The sequence below is a fragment of the Anolis carolinensis genome, chromosome 5, assembly GCF_035594765.1.
Source record: "Anolis carolinensis isolate JA03-04 chromosome 5, rAnoCar3.1.pri, whole genome shotgun sequence".
In the NCBI taxonomy this organism is placed as follows: domain Eukaryota; kingdom Metazoa; phylum Chordata; class Lepidosauria; order Squamata; family Dactyloidae; genus Anolis; species Anolis carolinensis.
Window position 1 is genome coordinate 48427266 of NC_085845.1, and position 21520 is coordinate 48448785.

Sequence of the window (21520 nt, forward strand, 5' to 3'; positions counted from 1 at the left end):
ATTTTCTCTCAAGCCAAACTACATACTTGTGGTCATAAATGTTGTGTGCATTTTTTTTAAAGAGTGACAATTTGAAAACCTTTATACTTTCAATCTACAAGTTATTACTCGTGATAATTTTAACTATTTTTGAAAATCAGTAGGCTTCCTAATCAAACTTTTTGAAACGCTGGTAATATTGTTAGAAAATAAAATCTCTTTCTCTAGCAGTTTGACACTGATGGGAATAGAACATGAACAAAATGAATCTGTATTTAGGAAAAGGAGACCACAAGAACACATGACAAATATTTGAATTAGTTGAAAATGATGGGTTCTTTTTATCTCTTGTTCAAAGGACAAATATTCATTTTCATTTTAAATGACATGCTAACATTTGCATTCCAAGCCCTGAAGCACTTCCCCTTAGCATTACTGAATCCTGTATAACCAATGCAAAAAAAAATTTCCCCTTCATAAGCAATAACATAAATATTGACAATCACCCAGGAGAGAAATTATTTCAACAAATTGGTGTTGGCTTTCTGAGGGGAATTAATAAATGGTACATCAGATTATTTTTTGTTCATTGGATGGAGATCCTTTGAGATTAAAACCATGTGTTTAAACACTGAATGTTTATGCAAACTATGACACATACTGCATAATAAAGCATATAATCAAATTCGGGAGTTTTATGTGCAGAAGATACATAAAATATGGACATAAACATACAGATTTATCTTTAAAACAAAATATTTCCTTGGAGAGAGGAATTATGTTGATACTTCTCTTTTTCTGTACAAATGCTAGTAATATCCCTTGGAGACATTGTTTTGGAAGCAAAGTTGATTCACAACACAATCCTACACATGTGTCCTCAAAAGAAAATTGCAAGGAATTGGGTGTAGGAGTGTAGCTTCAGACAGCTATTCCTAATATGTACTGTTTATGAAAATGTCAGCCTTCTCTTTCTCCAACTTGAAAAGGGCTACAATCCTATGCAGTTCCTTTGTTTTGTCCTCTGAGGTTTCAATTCACTAAGCAAGTCAGTTATTTGTAGTGTTTCAGAGCTGAATTACTACTAGTTTATGATGATCTAGCTGATATATGCAAAACCGAGAATATTAAAGTATGCTTGCATCCAAAGGGTAATCATATGTGACAACTGCTGAAGTTGCATTTTTTTTTCTTTTTATAATTCATTTGTGCTTCAGCTAAAATGTAATCCTTTTAGGTTAAACAGGTGTTGGTGTGGGTATATGAAAATATGTGTCAAGGTAATTGTATATAGATAACTCCTTCTAAGTACTATGCACCCGAATTTTCTACTTTTCCCAGAAAACCCATATCACTGGTAATATTCTTCAGTGGTGTAAGTGATGTTATCTAATTTAGCACGTTTGGTTTGAATGTTATATTCAAACACATTCTAAGCTTTATGTGGTACAATCTAACCCTCTCTTAAATTACTACACCTAAAAGAACATTATTTTAGGGCATTTACATTAAAAGTGTTTTACTTGACATAGCTTACATCAGCTGTTTAACTTATTATGCTGAAGTGTAATTGTAGTCCTTTACTTTCTTCTCACTCATTGTTTGCACTACCTATCAGTGCCATTTCAAGCTGAGAAACTTCTGATTAGGAGCAATGAGTGAAATATCCTGTTTCACTAAAGGGTTGATTGCAGCACAACAGCCCAGACAACTATGGATAAATAAGATCTTGTATGTGTGTGTGCGTGTGTGCGTGTGTGCGTGTGTGCATGTGATGTAGAACATTTTCAAGAGACAAAATAGCATTGAAAAAATTCTACTTTGCATCTCTGATTACAGCCAACTAGTCTTAAGCTCTTGTTTTGATCTCAGGTGGCACAACTGATTAATAAAAAGGTGTGAAAATGTATTAGTCCAGATGCTAATAATCTCAGATCAAGTAAAATTTCTCCTTTATAACTGGAATAAAGTAGAGTGGTGTCACATTTTGAAAGATGCTATAAAAGGAAATGTCTTCTGAATATTTTGAAGCTATGATTTCACAATGACTTGAATACAGATGGTTCATGCAGAAAGAAGGTCATGTGAGTTGCCAGTAGAGAACTTACATATCTAGCCTGTGATGTCATAGATCAGGGGTCCTCAAACTTTTTAAGTGGAGGGCTGGTTCATGATCCTTCAGACTGTTGGGGGGCAGGCTATGATTAAATAGTCCTAAATTAGTTGTTGTTGTGTGCCTACAAGTCGTTTCAGACTTAGGTCAATCCTAAGTCTAAAGTTTAGGATAAGGGCCAGGTAAGTGACCTTGGAGGGCCGCATCCGGCCTACGGGCCTCAGTTAGGGGACCTCTGTCATAGATAATGTCTTAAATGCAAAGATACATCCATGCAAAGCGCTATACCAGACCATGTATACAAGAGCTCAAAGGAAAATACATTAATAGCAAGAAGTCATATGTAGCCTTATGACAGATAAAAAGGTAAAGGTAAAGGTTTCCCCTGACGTTAAGTCCAGTCGTGTGAGACTCTGGGGGTTGGTTCACATCTCCATTTCTAAGCCGAAGAGCTGGCGTTGTCCGTAGACACCTCTAAGGTCATGTGGCCGGCATGACTGCATGGGACGCCGTTACCTTCCCGCCGGAGCGGTACCTATTGATCTACTCACATTGGCATGTTTTTGAATTGCTAGGTTGGCAGAAGCTGGAGCTAACAGTGGGTGCTCACTCCGCTCCTGGGATTTGAACCTGGGACCTTTCAGTCTGCAAGTTCAGCAGCTCAGCGCTTTAACACACTGAGCCAACTATGGAAAGGACACTGTCATAACCAGGTTACCATATTGCTATCGAATATACATGCACACAAAAGTAATAGTATAGAATATGAAAACTAGTGTCAAGAAGGTTAAACTCACCAGCATGAAAGCCTATTGAAACAAGAATGTGTACGCATGCACATTCATATCTTTACACAGTGTTAAAATACTTTTTTGGCCTAGATTTTGAACAGTTTTAATTAATGGTTCTTTCCATAGACATTGAGAACAATAGATATTAGATAGATAGGATTCCTGTGTTTCTAAAGCGAAGTTGTGTAGTTTAGACTGAGTTTTTTTGTAACCAGTTGATGATGTGAAATAAGTTGCCATGAATATGGACTTAGCAGATATTTCTGTAACATCTTTATATTATAATGTCTTTTATATAGGGATCCTTGGAAGGCTATACAGGAACTTCAGAAGGTCCATAGTGCAATACTGTTTTATTTGCAGAGGAATGTAAGATGTTTATGTCTGTTAGGTTAATAAGGAACATTTTAATAACACTGTTACTATTACATTACAGTTCCTAGTTGTCTTTAAATATGACCTGTAGAGACTTTGAGGGCTACAAATAAAATTAAATGTGTAGGCCCATATTGATGTGCCTATACACGGTTATATCAATATGCTTGCATGCTGGTGAGCAAATTCCAGAATCCATGCCAGTGCTTTCCTTGTGCTTCTGTGTCATGAGGCCACATTTAACTTGTTGCTATCAATTTATTTTCCTTTTAATTCTTGTGTGTGTGTGGTTTTGTGCAGAACTTTGAATACGAGTATCATTAGATCATTAAACATTTGATATAACCAAAGGCGGCTTTTATTTTTGCAACAGTTTGTTATTTATAATTGACCTATATGTTTTCCTGCAGGGCTTTGTTGTTGTGGTAAATTTCAAAACACTGTGGGAAAGTATAATGTAGCTCTGTATGCAGTCGCTCCATTTGGTAAGCATGTTACACCATCTGCCTAGGCAGCTTAATAGCCTCCAATCCTGGACTGACCCTGCCCACTCAGGCTGGTGATTTGTTTCTCCTGGCCTGGAAAAAACTATATAAGAGGGCATCCTTACTTGAGAATGTGGTATGACTGACCCTTTGTGTTCCTGTATGAGTTCTCTTGTTTTTCCAGTCTTCGTAGACTCAGTTCTCAGTTTTTCCTGATTTCAAAATATTGATTGTGCGTACCTTGTACTACTGGATGTATGTGGCCACCCATCAACTTGTGCTCCTTGTGCAACTGGCTTACTTACTCATCAGCATGAATGAACATGTTTGTGGAAAGCATATGACTATGAAGCAAATGTCTTTTGTAGTCATAACTGTAAACCATATATTATTGCTGATCTATTATGAACAAGAGCCAGTATCACTCGATTTGAGTATTATACTAGGAGCTCAGGATTCAAATCCATGGAAGTCACTTTTGGCAAAGTCATATTCTCAGACTTCGAGGGAGGCAGTAGCAAAGGCCTCTGAATAAATGTTATAAAACAAACAAAAAAAATCACAAAATCTATGACATCTTATGGTGTTAAGTATTAACCAAGGCTGGCCCTGCTTAGTCTCAAAGATCTGACGGATCTGGTGCTTTTAGAATATTTAGACATTTGATATTTAAAACCGAAATGGATGAAAATATGTCAAGTAATACATAGTAGTGACTATAATGCAAGAAATATAATGTATTTCTTTTCTTTTCTCTATCTTCTGACCAGGTGAAAGCTATGTTTGTGCATCCAATGAACCATTTCGGAAAGTTGATTACACTAAGAATGTTAATCCAAACTGGTCTGTCAACATAAAGTCTGGGTCATCTCGATCTCTTACATCTTTGTCATCATCAAGAAGTGATTTGAAGGAGAGCAAGGACTTCATTAAACCCAAACTGGTAACCGTTATACGAAGTGGAGTGAAACCACGGAAAGCTGTGAGAATTTTGCTTAATAAAAAGACTGCTCATTCCTTTGACCAAGTGTTGACTGATATAACAGAAGCTATTAAGTTAGATTCGGGAATAGTCAAGAGAATTTGTACACTGGATGGAAAGCAGGTAAGAAAAAATAACAGAAAATCTTAATGGTCTTTATTTGCAGGATTTGAGATGTGCCAAAGCTAAATTATGTACAGGTAAAAACAATGTAATTAATAATTTTGATTTCCTCGTGATGCAGAATTTTTTTGTTCTGCCTGCATTCATTTACTTGCTTAACAAGTAGGGTGGGAAGCAAAGGTGATTGCAGGTGTATTGGGTCAAATAATGCAAGTTTCTAATCCTTTCATCATTTGGAAATTCATCCTGAATTGTATGGAAGATGCCCCCCCCCCCTTTATGTGTCTCTATATTCTGCTAATATGAAGGCTTTACTGGATACAACAATACTGCAATAAAGTGCTTGTATTCCTCAGGAATTGGGGTGACCAATATAATCTTGTCATCTAACATATATGAGAATTTAGACCAATCTGCCTTTGAATCTTCGTTTAAATCGAACTTCCTGAGGCCTTATAGTTGGAAACATTTGGCATATTATCGTCCGATGCTGTGTGTTTGGTATTGGTGGTCCCACTGATTTGGTGCATTGTTGCACAATATTGTCACTCATGAACAGAGGTCTGGGTTATATCCCTGGTGCCATCTCCCACTGTTGTAGAATGGTGGGAGCTTACTATCATGAATAAGTGATAGCTTATGCAATTCAGCCCAGGAAAGGACAGCCTCTCCATTTTTATCCTCCTGGGCAAAGCCCATGGCTATAGCTGTTAAAGTCACCAATTACTACTGCCCTTTGGTGCCTATCAAAGTTCTCAGGAGAGAAGAAACAGAACTCTTCATTTGGGGGCTTGTACATAGAGGTTATCATGATGTTCTATGGCCAGCAGAGCACCTAAGTGCAGGGGAAAGTAGGCAATATAGGTTTCTGATTAGTTCAGTGGTGGCATCCATGATCTCAGTGGGGTGGAGGGGACCTCCATCCTCTGCTGTTCAGGTCAGCGGTACTAGCCAGTCTACTAAATTAAATAATGTGTGTGCATCAAAGGCTAACAGTAATCCAAGGTTCTGGATTATCCAAGGCATTTTTGTAGTCAATGTTTTCAATATATCATGATATTTTGGTGCTAAATTCGTAAATACAGTAATTGCAACATAACATTACTGCTTATTGAACTACTTTTTCTGTCAAATTTGTTGTATAACATGATGTTTTGGTGCTTAATTTGTAAAATCATAACCCAATTTGATGTTTAATAGGCTTTTCCTTAGTCCCTCATTATCCAAGAAATTCGCTTATCCAAGGTTCTGCTGGCTCGTTTAGCTTGGATAAGTGAGACTCTACTGTATTTGTTTTCTGAATGACTTATTCTCATTCTTATTTTGCCCTGTCAGATTTTCACACATATGTTATGCTTATGGCTCTCAGAAATATACAGAATACTGTGTGTCTCTATGTAACTTCAAGTCATCAGGTAACTTACAGTAATCCCATGAATTTCATAGAGTTTTCTTGGGCAAGGAATTACCTTCTTTTGAAATATGGCCTGCAGTACCTGGGATTCTTTGGTGGTCCCCCTTCAAAGTAATAATCAGGACTTACCATACACAATTTTAGAGCTTCTTAAATTTTCCATGGTAATATAAACTATTTATTTATTTCTAATATTTATATCCTGCCCTTCACACCCGAAGGGACTCAAGGCGGCTTGCAACACTGGCACAATTAGATGCCTATACAAAATCAATCAGCAATACATAAAATCAGTTAAAACAATTAAGTACTATATAAAATTACAGTATATAAATTTTAAAAATATATATGCTCAGATCCGTTCATCCGAAAACCTCGTGCCTTATCCATAGGTCAGCCTGTGTCATCTTTATCATTTATTTGTTAAAAGCCTGGGCACATAGCCATGTTTTTAGGGCTCTTTGAAAACCCAAAAGAGTTGGAACTTGTCTGACTTCTCTGGGGAGGTTGTTCCACAGCTGGGGTGCCATCACCGAGAAGGCCCTGTCCCTTGTTCCCATCAGCCGCGTTTGCGAGGTAGGCGGGACCGAGAGCAGGGCCCTGTTACAAATAGCCAAAATTTTTTCCTTTCAGATGACCTAGAGCTAACATTTCCCATCATGTATGGTGTGCCTGTCAAATTATCTTTATACTTCTATATTACTTATAATTTTATTGAGCAATGGAACATATCATCTACTTTCTTAACATTTAAATATTTTCTCCCTTTCCTAATGTAATCTCCAAATGAATTTCTATACATTGGGAGTGAATTCCTGTTGCAGTTTTACATGAGGCAGATGGACACTATAAAGTTTGGCAGACAAGGCCTTTCCAATTACCAACTAATGGAAACTGTTTTTCTAATGGAGTAAATTGCTTGTGCCTCCAATTTTTCTTAAATAACAATTGTATAATGTTACTGTACTGTTGACAGAAACTGAAAAGATTTTTGGGCAGGAAAAGCATTTTCCAAATAGTTAATTATGTTTTCCTTTAAAGAAATCTGGACCTACGTTTCTTGAAAGTTATGTGTTTTCTTTGACTATGTAACATCTATGAATGTTTAAAGAAATAATTGGGGTTTTTTTTGTTTGTCATAACATTTCTTGTGAAATATCAACTATTTTCAGTAAATGTAATATAGATTTAAAATGAAATAGCTTAATATATTGGCTATTTCAAAAAGATAAAGTAAAAGGTTGTCAGTGAAATTTGCAGTGTGCTGACATCGGACAGAAACATTGTCTTCTTCTCTATTTTGGTGTAAAGAATTTTCCATTAATTATTTCCATAAAATCAGTTAGTAGTGATCCTGTATGTTCTTTTCTAAGACTTATTCAATCAATATGAGTTGCTTCTGAGTAGGCAGGCAGACGACCTGTTTACACCGGCCACATATCCTAAAGTTGGCTAAGTAAGTAAATAAGTAACTTTATTTTTCTACCCCACCATCATCTCCTTGCAGGGACTCAGGGCAGCTACACGGGACACAGGACCGAAGACATAGAACAAGTAGATCAATAAAAACACAGTAAAAACAGCATTTATACAAAATGTTGCTCCTGGGTGTCCACATGATGCACAGGGACTTTCCTCCAATAACTCAGGGCAAAACCAGTTAATATGGTCTTGCATCATGTTAAGTAAAGTCAGAGCATTCTCCAGAGCTCCAAAGCATCTCTTTACTTTGTGTGTAAAAAAGGAGCCCTTGATGGTGCAGTGGGTACCGTTTCTGTGGGAAGGTGATGGTGCCCCATGCAGTCATGCTGGCCACATGACCTAGGAGGTCTTTATGAACAATGCCGACTCTTTGGCTAAGAAATGTAGATGAGCACCAACACCCAGAATCAGACATGACTGGACTTAATGTCAGGTAAACCTTTACCTTTGCCTACCAATATGTCCTCTCCAGTAAAGGTTTTCCTCTGACATTAAGTCCAGTCGTGTCAGACTCTGGGAGTTGGAGCTCATCTCGATTTCTAAGCCAAAGAGGCAGCATTGTCCGTAGACGCCTCCAAGGTCATGTGGCCAGCATGACTGCATGGAGCGCTGTTACCTTCCTGCCTGAGCGGTACCTATTCATCTACTCACATTTGCATGTTTATGAACTGCTTGGTTGGAAGAAGCTGGGGCTAACAGCAGGTGCTCACTGCTCCCCAGATTCGAATCTGTGCAAGTTTTAACATGCTGCACCACTGGGGGATTCTACTGTAACATAAATTCCGTATAGCATAATTTGTTATTTAGTTATTATTGTAGGAGGCAGAGGAAGAAGGGCTGCCTCCTCTTGTTTCTTCTGAGGGTGTTATAGAACTGGGTTGTTGTATGTATTCCGGGCTGTATGGCCATGTTCAACAACCCTGTGATCCCGGCCATGAAAGCCTTCAACAATACATTGTTATAGAACTATCAAGAAAAAAGAAAAGAAAAGGAGCACAGCTTGCAACAAAGAAGAAGGGAATAAGCATGCTGTTTGTTTTAAAAAGTTTATTTACTATATATACTATTGGATCCTATATATTTCCAGATAGTCTACATCATAAACTTAATTCCTTTTTGTGAGCATGTGCTCAGCAGTCTGACATAATTTGGGATGGAGTTGGTGCCAGATAAAAACATAAAATCCCTTATTAAGGCTGTGCTCACAGTCTTGTAGTTAATAGGCAGTCACAAAATTCTTCTCTTGAAAATGATTTGTGCATTAAAGTTAAATACTTGAAAATTCCCCAGGGAACTCTCTAAGCACTTGATTCTAAAGGCGCAAGGAAGCCAATGCTTACCTTCCTCTACCTGCTACATGGATGGGGAATGTCACTTTGGGAAATGGAAAGTAAATGCTGGAAAGGGTCTAGTGAATCTCTGTTTGAGCAAAAATGTTTCTTAAATGTCTTTTCCCACCATAAATGATGAGTTTGGAGTAAAAGCCACATCTTTCTGTGAAAAAAGATATCCTTACAGTGATATTTCTAGTCAGAAAGAGTGTAGCACGAGTGTGGGCAATCACAGCCTTACAAGCATTTATGATTTACAGTTCCCATCAACCTTAGCCATCATCATTAACAGTGCAGGCTTATAGAGACACTGCAGTCCCATTCCCCTCAGATATATTTGTTTGGCCATCAAAATTAAATTCATAAGAAAAGTGGGGGAGGGGGGTGCTGATAGAAAAAATGTTCTTAGATGCATTTTGGAGATTAGTCAAGAAATGAGAAAATATCCTGGACTTGGAAGGGCAGCTATAAATAAGCTAGACAGGATCTTGAAGTATAAAGATATATTTTAGCATTAGAATTGTTCCTGCCATATGTATGATTGTGAAGCCTGGACAGTGTAGAAAGCTAATAAGAAGATCAACTCATTTGAAACATGTTGCTGGGGAAAACTTCTATCGACAACATTGACTGCTAAAAAGACATTTGAAAAAGCATCCTAAAGGAAATCGAGACAAACCTCTTATTAGCAACCACAATGACAAGAGTGAGACTGTTGTACTTTGGACAGATCATGTGAAGGCACTAGAGAAGAGGGTAATGCTTGGCAAGGCAGAAAACAGTAGGAAAAGAGAAAGACTGCATTACAGATGGATAGACTCAACCAAGTAAGTCATGGCCTGAAGTCTGCGAGACCTGATTTGAAGGTTGTTTATTTATTTAACAACAATAAAGAGACTTTTGGAGACTCAGCTTCCTGTCTGTTTGAACCAACCAACAAATACCTTGGATAAAGACTTACGTTACACTGGAAAACAAATATGTATTGCCCTAATTTTTCTATTGTCACACATGGTAGTGCTAAGGAGGCATACTATATGGTGTGAGTGAATTGTTTTATCAGCTATTTCTTTATTTGTGAAATTGTATTTTAACTGAATTGTTTTAGTAATTGTCTTAGTTTAATCCTATTTTATTATTTACTTTCTGTATATTTTTAATTGTATAGTTTGTAAAGGTTGTGAGCCAGAATGGGGGACGCCTGGCTCAACAGCAGTACGTATGAAAAAGGTCTTTGAGTCCTTGTGGACAACAAGTTGAGCATGAGCCAACAATGTGATGCGGCAGCAAAAAAAAAAAAAGCCAATGGGATTTTGGAATGTGTCCAGAGGAGGGCGACTAAAATGATCAAGGGTCTGGAGAACAAACCCTGTGAGGAGCGGCTTAAAGAGCTGGGCATGTTTGGCCTGAAGAAGAGAAGGCTGAGAGGAAACATGATAGCCATGTATAAATATGTGAGGGGAAGTCATAGGGAGGAGGGAGCAAGCTTGTTTTCTGCTGCCCTACAGTCTAGGATGCGGAACAACGGCTTCAAACTACAGGAAAGGAGATTCCACCTGAACATTAGGAAGAACTTCCTAACTGTGAGAGCTGTTCATCAGTGAAACTCTCTGTCCTGGAGTGTGATGGAGGCTCTTTTTTGGAGGCTTTTAAACAGAGGCTGGATGGCCATCTGTCATAGGTACTTTGAATGTGATTTTCCTGTTTTTTGGCAGGGGATTGGACTGGATGGTCCATGAGGTCTCTTCCAACTTTATGATTCTATGATTCTGTGATTCTATATTTGGTTTTGGTTCATGAGATAATAGCAGGGCATAAATAAATATAATCATTATAATATCATCATTATGCAGATGCTGGAGTGGCAGGAAATAATTTAATTTTATGGAGATTAAAAGAATCAAGATGAATTCGAACAATATTTAGCAGTTAACAATGTTTCTTAAGCATCTGATTTTTGAAGAAAGGTGAAAAGTATTTTATTTGGCTTGATTATTGTAAAGCCCTTTCCAGTTAGCTTTTGAACAGTCTTTTATTTAATTTGTTTTAGTACACTTAGGTAATAGAAGATAGAATGAATTGCAAATGAGTAGGATGTTAGGATGACTTACCATCTGCTACTCTAGGATAAAATCATAAGGTTTTGAATCTAGATTTTGAATATCTGCTGCCTCCCACTGAGTTGGACAATTTGCAGACAATTAGCTGGGAAATGTTTTCATTGTTTTTTCCTTGCAGCTGGCCTATGCCTATTCAAGATCTGCATAATAAGTTCATTTCCATTGGTTTTGTTCAGTTTCTGTGTGCTACCCTGTTTTTAAGGTAATGTCGCCTTTTTGTCTTCAGATAGAGCTGAGATTTTAAAGAACAGCTGCTAAATTTGACTTCCATGGGGGGTTTTATGAAGTCATTTGAAGAAGTTGTATTTTGTGAGCTAATTAAATTTCTTGAAGTTGGTTTTTGATTTTTCAAGCCTGACAAAATGAATATATTAAAGTATAGTTTTAAAAATACTATACAAATTAAATGTAAATCTCAGTATAAAATAAAAACAACTACAACAGATTTCCATATTCTGAGTAGAAAACACAGATGTTTATACTGGATGTGAAGTTTAGGGAGCAGCAGTTTTTTAAAAAATATATATATCTAAACTCTGATGACGTGTGCAAATTAATACATGTTTCATTAGTGCAACAGGTTTTCTTTGCTTTTAAAAACATTAATTTGGTTTTTAACTTGCACTTCTGCTTATTTCTCATGCACTTCAACCTTCATTACGATGGCCTTACAGTGCTCTATGATACAAAACGTTTCTCTTTTTATGAATCTAACCTTTGTAATGTGTTCAAATGCTTTTGTGTTCTTTTGTTGGTATAAGCATACAGTTGTCACTACATTAACATGATTTCTCTATTCAAGTGAAATTGTGTCCTCTTTCGAAAGTAGTCTTAATTTGCTTGGAGTAATAATCAATGACTTGCCATATGATATTGTACTTAAATCCATGTAATTTTTGAAAGAAAAGATACCAGAAAGCTCTTTCTACCAAATCATGCTAGTTGTCCCAACCGTGAGTGTTAAATGGGGAAAAATACGTTTCACTATTATTTATTATTGTTGTTTATAATAGAATCTAAGATTTGGAAGGGACTACAAGGACTGTCTAGTCCAATTCCCCACCATGTAAGAATGCATAGCTGAAGCACTTCTGAAAAACATCCATCCAACTTCACTCTGAGGTAGTCCATTCCATGGTTGAACCACTCATACAATAAAGTTCTTTAAGTTTAGGAAGAAGCTATTGGTTTGCATTCTAATCTCTGGAGCAGCAGAAAACAAATGTGTGCATGTTCTACTGACATGCCTTCTGATAATTAAAGATTGCTACTTTGTCACTTCTCAGTCTTCTCTCCGAGTTAAACATATCCAACTTCCTAATGTCCTTATAATGCTCATTTTCCAGATCTTTGGCCATCTTCGTGACACTTCTCTGGCACATTCCCGCATGTTGATATGCTTCTTGAACTGTGTTGTCCAGAAGAGGTCATGGTATTGGAGGTCTGACCAAAGCAGCATAGATCTGGACACCATGTGCCTACTGAGGAAGCTCAAGAGTTACATTGGCTTTTTGGATATCTATTTGGCACTGTTGATTCATGATTAGCTTGTAGTCTTCTAAGACTCCTAGATCAGTGGTTCTCAATCTGTCCTGTGGGTCCCCAGGTGTTTTGGCCTACAAGTTACAGAAATCACAGCCTGTTTACCAGCTGTTTACCAGCTGTTTACCAGCTGTTTACCAGCTGTTTACCAGCTGTTAGGATTTCTGGGAGTTTAAGGCCAAAACATCTGGGGACCCGCAAGTTGAGAATCACTGTCCCAGATCTTTTCACATATACTACTTTCAAACTAGGTGTCACCTGTCCTATATTGGTGTACTTAATTTTTCCTGACTAGATTGATTACTTTACACTTATCCCTGCTAAAATTCAATTTGTTTGCTTTGGTCCACTATTGAAAATATAACTGTTTCCCCCAAAGGAACTGAATTTCAATTTGCATGTCTCTAAAATCCTTCCATGTTTCTTATTCTTTGTCTTCAGTTCTGTTAATACACTCTAGTCTTAGAACACTCTATAAACATTAGTTTAAACGGCAGAAGAATTAATAACCTAAATAAGAGATTGTAGCCTGTATAACTGGAATCTATAATCCCTCTGTCACTCCAATATCTGAAAAATTTATTTAGCCTCCCAAAGCATTACCATGATTTCAAATTCCTAGACATCAGTGCAACTGTTTGTACACAGGCATGGGCAAACTTGGCCCCTCCCGGTGTTTTGGACCTCAACTCTCACAATTCCTAACAGCTGGTAAGCTGGCTGGGATTTCTGGGAGTTGAAATCCAAAACATCTGGAGGGCCAAAGTTTGCCCATGCCTGGTTTGCACATTATTAATTGTTAAACTGAGATACATTTTTTCCTCGATGGAAAATAAGATGTTTGGTGGTATAGGAATAAAAAATGCACTTAACTATTTGTGGGTAGTGAGATTTTTTTTGTGTGTGGCTTTGATTACAATTTTAATTTTTAGATTTGAGCACCAACTGAGGAAGGAAATTTTATAATACCCAATTTCATTCCATATATTTAGCTGTGACTTCACCCACTACAATTTATGAGGCATGTAATTTGTTTAGAATTTACAAATAATGCATACAGCTTTCTGTTCTGAAGCAAAAATAACCTTACAACCCATCCATGCCCTTAACAGAAACATTAGACAAGTTATGTGATTTGATTGCACTGCAGTCTACTGTACTGAAATCACAAAGTAATAATTTACTAGAATTTGTTCAGCTTTCTTATGGCCACTCAGCCATCCTGTAATGCCTCATCTTTGCTCATTTAGTGCTTCAAACATATCCAGATATGCAGAAACAGATTTAGTTTATGTGAAACTTACTTACTCCTTATACATTTAATTCATTAACTGTTCAGGTCCTGTTTTGCATCTGTACTAAATACTATTTGTATATTAAAATATTTTGAAATACATTTTAAAAGTGCATCTGTATTTATGAGGCAAATCAATGCTCACTAATATCCAATCATCACTGTTAGGAACTTCTTTATATGATTTTTTCCTGTAAGAAAATCAAGTAATAATCATTAAAAGGACTATCATTGGTGGTGAATAGATTTTTCATGGATAAAACAGAGTCACCATCTGTCATTTCCCTAGGGAGGTCTATAAAGAAGTGTAGGTAAAACACGATTTGGCTATGTACCAAAGAATTGCTAGAAGTTATCCCAGAGCATCTTCTGGGATATCGATAGCCGTAATGTTTTTCTAAGAATTAGTCATAAAATTTTGAACCTATCCAGAAACAAAAAAGTTAGCAATTAGCCTGTGTTTCAAAGCACAAGTCATATTTGGCAAGGCACATCTCCAAGACAAAATGGTAAAGATATATATCTTTATCCAGCATATACATAGTATATTGTAAAGAAGAATATCAGCAGAATGGAGCCAAGTGGTATAGGAAGATGAAGTGCAATTATAGCTTGCTTTCTCCAAACATTTGTGTAAGTTTTTCTTCTTTTTTCCCCTATCAGTCATCCTGCAGCCATTTCCTGTCTTGGAGTAAAAAAGGAGAATTACAAGTTTATAAGTCATGAACTTATTTTGGGAAGGCATGAATAGTTATTTTCTACCTTCACTTATCATATTTCAGGGCCATCATATTTCAGTGACTGCATAAGAACCCATTTAAAATTTCTTAAGATAGAAGTTGCCATCATTTTTGAGTCATTCATTCTCTGTCCTTCCTCAAACTTTTGCTTAGAGAAAATCACAAAATCTGTAGGCTACCATGTGGCAGTGATAGTCACATAGAAAGTCTTAAAGATGTTCCTACACGGTAGACAAAATTGGAATAATTCTTCATATTGTCAAAGGCTGACTAGTTGTCAGATGGAGAGCAAACTGAAATCTTGACTAATTTAATAAAACTTAACTGTTAGACAGAAGCCAGATGTGAATACTGCAGCAGGAAAGGATGATATATAATGAGTCACATCCCATTATGCTTAATTCATAATGACACATGCTACTGTCCTCTGTTACAAGCAAAAAAAATGTGTGCTCCACCTTCATGTGTGTTTTTGTTTAGGAAAATAGGAATAGGGCTAGTGGGAGATTATCATCATCCAGACTATTTCACCATTATGGAATATAGCCAGCATAAATCTTTGATTCAGCTTTGTTTCTTATTTGAAGAACCTCTGTGAACATTAAAAGTTTCACTTTACATTAAGTCAATAAATAACCTTCCCAACTTACCAGGCTGGGATGTTGTGGTGGGTGCTCTCCTCAACCCACCATTTTGCTGGGCTCCTTCCTCCTGTGCCATGTGTGCTGCTGGTCCACCCTGGGTCTGGCCAGCCAATCAGAGGCAGGCCCTCCCCTGTACCCTGATTGTCTGCAGCAGGTGGAATGGAGAGAAGACCTCTTACCTCCAGTCCACGTGCTACACATGTAAGGTGGAGCCTGGCTCCCCCAGCTGAGCTCTCCCCATCCTCCTATCCTCTATGATGTATGTTTTGTTGCTGTTATATGTGGTTGCCTTTCTTTGTAACTCTGTCACAACTTGGAGGCGATTAGTTTAGGCCCTGGATCTGGTATGGTCTGTGATGTGGCTACTAGGGGGTGCGGTGGTGCAGGTGTCACAGAGCAGATAGAATGAGAACCTGCACTGTGTCCTTCCCCTATTGCCTTCCTTGGCTCATCAGTCAGCTGTCCGATACCTTGATCCAAAAACCATGTATGGCTGCTGACCCAGTATTTCAGTTGTTAACAATAAACAAGTTGTGGCCTGTGGTTATTTCAACTTCTTGTGTGAGGCTGTTATTTTGCCAGTGTGTGGGGAGGGTTGTTGCACTTGCCCACACAAATAGATGTTTCCTGTATTTTTCATTTATTAATAAAAAGGATGTGAGTGGGATGCTTGGAGAGGTAAGGACTACTACAGCTTTGCTGGATTCCTTCCCTTCCCAACTGATGAAAGTGCCACAGGGCAGGGAAACTGGCTAATTGGGTAAAAAGAGGGTGTGTACAACAAGGAGATGTTTCTACATGTCTAAATGAGGAAGTTGTTAAACCATGGTTTTAAAATAATCTCCCTAAACCCAACCATAGCTGATAACTGCAGGTTAAAGAACCCCTTATTCAGAATCCCAAAATCCCAAATACCATCTCCAAGAAAATTCATGTATCCAAATATAGATATTCCAAAATCTGAAAAAGTCTGAGATCTAAAACATTTCTGGTCCCAAGCATTTTGTGTGAGAGATATTTGACCTGTACTAGCAAATTACCAATATTAAATTTCTAGGCAAAGTGGCCTCTCAACTCCAGAAGTTTCTGGATGAGATGGATTGTCTAGATTAGGGGTCCCCAAACTAATATCCAGGTGCCAGATGTGGTCCTCCAAGGTCATTTAACCAGCCCGCACCCTAAACTTTAGACTTAGGATCACCCTAAGTCTGAAATGACTTGAAGGCACACAACAACAGCAACAATCCCAATTAATTTGACTACCTCATAAGCCAAAAGCAGGCCCACAATTCCCATTGAAATACTGGTAAGTTGGGTTTTTTTTGGTTACAGTGGTTCTCCATTTTAAATATTGTATTGCTCTTTCATGTTTTTTTGCACTACAAATAAGATACGTGCAGTGTTCATGATTTTTTCAAACTATAGTCTGGCCCCCAACAATCTGAGCGACTGTAAACCGGCCCTCTGTTTAAAAACTTTGAGGACCCCTCATTTAGATTCATTTCAGAGTCTACTTATGGAACTTTGTCACATTGGTAAATGACTTCAGCAGGAAATGGATGTGGCTGATTGTTCCTGTTGGTCCTGCTGGACCTACTAGCAGCTTTGAGCATGGTATCCTTTGGAGCTGCCTCATTGGGATGGGACCTGGGGAGACAGTTTCACAGTGACTATTATACTTCAAAAAGAAGTTTAGAATGTGGTCTAGGAGTGGGGGAGTCCTGTTTGGTGTCTTTGTGATGTTCCTTAGGTTTTTGTATTGGCCCCCTCACATTTAACCTTTATCAAGGAGAGGTTTTCTAGAGATTTAGATTTTGGTGATACAGTATATTCTAATGACACCCAGCACCTTTTTCTCTTCTAAATCTGAGAAAGCTGTTTAGTTCTGAATCAGTATTTTGAGTAAATAATGAATGAGGGCGAACAAACTGAAATTTAATCCAGACAAGATCGAAGAACTCCTAGTTATTCAGAAGGCAGATTAGTGAGAGGAAATCAACCTGTACTGGTTAGAGTTTCATTTCCCTGGAGAGACAGGTTTGCAATCTGGTTGTACGCCTTCTTTCAATCATGAACTGAAAACTCACGCATCTGCAGTGGGTAGGAGTGCATTTGCATAGTTTGAACCAGTGTACCAACTATGTCCTTCCCTAGAGATTTCTAAACCAGCCACAGTGATACATTCTTTAGTTGGGTCCTGTTTGAATCGTTACTTACTTTGTGCAAAGTTTTGAAAAATGTCTGAAAACAGGTTCTGTTAAGCAGGGCTACTTACAGGGAATATATATGTGTTGTCATTGTATGCCTTCAAAACATTTTAAACTTATGCTAACCCTAGTAAAGGTAAAGGTTTTCCCCTGACATTAATTCTAGTTGTGTCCTACTCTGGGGGTTGATGCTCATCTCCATTTTTAAGCCGAAGAGCCGATGTTATCTGTAGAAGCTTCCAAGGTCATGTGGCTGGCATGACTGCATGGAGCGCCGTTACCTTTCCGCCGGAGCGGTACCTATTGATCTACTCACATTTGCATGTTTTCTAACTGCTAGGTTAGCAGAAGCTGGGGCTAACAGTGGGAGCTCATTGGATTCAAACAGCCGACCTTTCGGTCAGCAAGTTTAGCAGCTCAGCGGTTTAACCCATCGGGGGTTCCCTATCACAGGATTTCCTTGGCAGGATTTGCTCGGGGCTGGGAGTATTGCCTTCCTTCTAAGCCAGTGGTTCTCAACCTGTGAGTCCCCAGATATTTTGGCCTTCAACTCCCAGAAATCCTAACAGCTGGTAAAATGGCTGGGATTTCTGGGAGTTGTAGGCCAAAACACCTGGGGACTCACAGATTGAGAACCACTTTTCTAGGCTGAGTGCACCTAGTGAGGTTTCATGATGAAGTGGGGATTCAAACTCTGATCTTTATAAAATTCTAGTCCAACAACCAAACCACTACACCATGCTGGTGCTGAAGTAACATAAAGCATAAAACAACTCTGCTGCCTACCAGTCAGTTTTTGGATGCAAATCGTTGCTTTTGGCCAATGAAGTCCTATATAGCTTGAGACTAGGTTATTTGAAGACCTGCTTTTCCTCATAAAGACCTGCCTGGAGTTTAGGATCCATAGGGGTGGTTCTTCTCTCACTTGCCATCTTTAAAATTACATTTGGTTGGGAAATAGGAGTGTGCTTCTTTCAGACCGTGGAATGCCCTTCCCAGAGAAATTAGACAAATGGCCTTGGTCATATCATTTTAGATTCATCCCATATCCTGGAAAAAATAGTGTCTAAAGAAAAGACTAAAAGAATATTTTTCTAAACAAAGAAATAAGAGAATTGAGCAACCATCTAAAATATCAGTTCCTGTTACAATGATAATTGAAATAACTGGGTCATTGAAGAAAAAGAATTGGGAGTTGAAGGGAAAGTTCTACATCATTCTTATTCTTCACCTTTATTAATATCTGTCAGCTGCAAGCTACTCTTTTGAAAATCCCGACATTATCACCCCCCCCCCCCCCCTTTATCATGATCTTTTTTTCATTCTGTTCGGGGACCTCTTATATTATTTAACCCTAATATTACCATGTACTTTGTAATTTACCAAATTTTTTAGAATTGTTTTGATGGAAGATAATCTGCCTTTGAGCTGCCCTACTCTCTACCTAGAATTTTCTTACAGCTGCTCTACAGCTATCATTCCTTAAAGCTAAATTTCCTTGTCCTGCCGCACCCTCCTCATGATTGAATGTGACTTGTAGAAGAGTCAATAGGTCTTTCTGTTGACATAATTATAATTTGCTCTTATCCCCATTATAGTCAGAAAGCCAGATGGCTCCACAATTTTCAGCTAACATTCATATCTCTCTATCATTAGCACATTCAGGAATTATTATTACTTCAGAAGGAAATAATGTAGGAATGTAGGAATAATGTGTAGGAAATAATGAGTGAGTTTCCATATTTTAATTAACACATGGTACCATATCGACCTATGATGTGTTTTAATGTATGTGCGCATATATGAATGTATAAGAGAGTAGCTTCCTCTGCATAAATACGGACATATGGTTGATGTTAGTTGGGCTTTCCAAGTATGGTTTAATTTAGACCTCACACCTGACCCTCAAAATTAATCAAATATGCATTAAGATGGGAAAGTCATTTTAATGTTTCAGAAAAGAAAAGAGTCTTGAGGCAACTTAAACTCTAAGAATTTGGCATTAGCATTTGTGAATTGTAGCGAATAATCTGATGAAATAGGATGCAATCCACATAAACATGTTCCAATTAAAACTTGCTCAAAGTATCAGAAGGACTGATTTGGTGTATGATAGTAAGTTTGGGAATAGAATTAAGCTCAAAATATACAACATATACTTGGTATATAATAATGAAATACTATCATCTGTAGATAGTAATATATTAATAAATAATGAGTTTTGTAACGTCTGGCACTTGTTGGCCTATAGTATTACAACCCTTGGGGGAAAATGTGGAATAACCCTCCCCCCTGGGGTTTTGTAATGATATAAAGGATACGTGAGTGGGTGGACACATGTGCTTAGTTTGTTCCATTAAATACTGTTTTTTAATGGTGTTTTCAGTTCTGAAATAACTTTACATGCTGCCGATGTGGTTAATAATTGTATTCTGTTTTTGGACAACTAAATAAAGTTCCAGACATTCTCAACCAGATGGGCATGGTCTTTTTTTGTTTTGTTTGAGAATATTAAATTGTGGTATCTGTTGTCCTTTCGAAACTGCTGTGTACTACAGTGCACTAAGCAGTTGTAACCAAAACATTTTAATCTTCAGCATTTCTACAATGAGACTTCGGGTGCATCTACACTATGGAATCGATAGTTTGACAGCACTTGAACTGCCATGGCTGTGGAATCCTGGGCATTTTAATTTGGAGAAGCACCAGCGCTCTTTGGCAGAGAAGGCTAAAGATTTTCTAAAACTACAACTTTTTTGATTCCATACCACTGAGCCGTGGCAATGAAAGTGACGTCAAGCTGTGTTAATTCTACAGTGTAGATGCACCCTAAGTTAGGCTGCTTCTAGGCACATTGCCCAGATTTACAGTCCAGCAATGTTTGGGCGTGGTATTTATGTTGAATTTCTTACTAATTCTTTCAGTCTTCACTGATCAGTTGATGTATCTTGTGAGAACATTGGGCCTTTGTACGTCTGCTTTCCCTTGGGTGGATTCCCATTTGTGCTCATAATTCTGTGCAAACATACAGTTTAACCTAAAGACATGGGAGTTGTTTTACTGGATCTATTCTGCTCAGGGATCTTGGTAATTATCCCATATTTTTTGTTTTTCACTTAAAATAACTACCCCAGTAGCAACATATATTAAATATATCTTGGGGTGTTTGTGCAGCAATGTAACATTTTATATGTTGTTGCATGTGGGGGGCTGCAGGGTCCATAGTCCCTGTCACCTAGCATTAATGGATTGAGTGTAGATATTTGAGCCAGCACAGCTTATGCCCAGAGCCTTATGGAATCCTGCTTGATCAGGGGTCTAGCTTTCATGGATAGCTCCACTCTTTGAGTTTTCTATGTATAAGCTTTCTCGGGTCAGATGTCTGTTAGATTTGTCTACATCAGTGGTTCCCAACTATTGGTCCTCCAGGTGTTTTGGACTTCAGCTCCCAGAAATCCCAGCCATCCCAACTCCATTGTGGGAGTTGAAGTCCCAAGCACCTGGAGGACCAAAGGTTGGAAACCACTGGTCTACATGTTCTTTTATGAAGGTGAATGTAGATAATTCCAACCCAAGCGAATTTTTATTGCATGCTCTGTTGAGTCTATCACTTATATGCACTCCCAATGCTATGAAGGTGGTGGTTGTGGACCTAAATGCAACTAGCATACTCTTGGGAATTATTAAAACTACCAGGATACCCATATTTACTTGAGTATAATGTGTCATTGTTTGTAATGCACACCTAGCCAGCTTCAGCCTGATGAACAGGCAGAGACTTCCCAACTAAGACCTCATTCCCGAGGCCTTCAAAACCAATGGGGAGATGTTGAAGGCCTCGTAAATTAGGCTGGTTGGGAAGCCATGCCCCTCCAGCAGGCTGAGGCTGGCAAGGCGT

General features: G+C 38.1%; 1 protein-coding gene across 6 annotated transcripts in view; it reads left to right on the forward strand.

Moving 5' to 3' along the window:
* The window catches only part of dclk2 (doublecortin like kinase 2), a 113316-nt gene that overhangs the window by 20428 nt on the left and 71368 nt on the right, over positions 1 to 21520 (forward strand). For all 6 annotated transcript variants that reach the window (XR_010006311.1, XR_010006312.1, XM_062981067.1 and 3 more), the window contains exon 2: positions 4514 to 4848. Coding sequence is in view for 4 of the 6 variants with exons in the window: in XM_062981067.1 (XP_062837137.1) it covers positions 4514 to 4848 (335 nt within the window). In the remaining 2 variants the exon portion in view is untranslated. The remainder of the gene's footprint in view (positions 1 to 4513; positions 4849 to 21520) is intronic.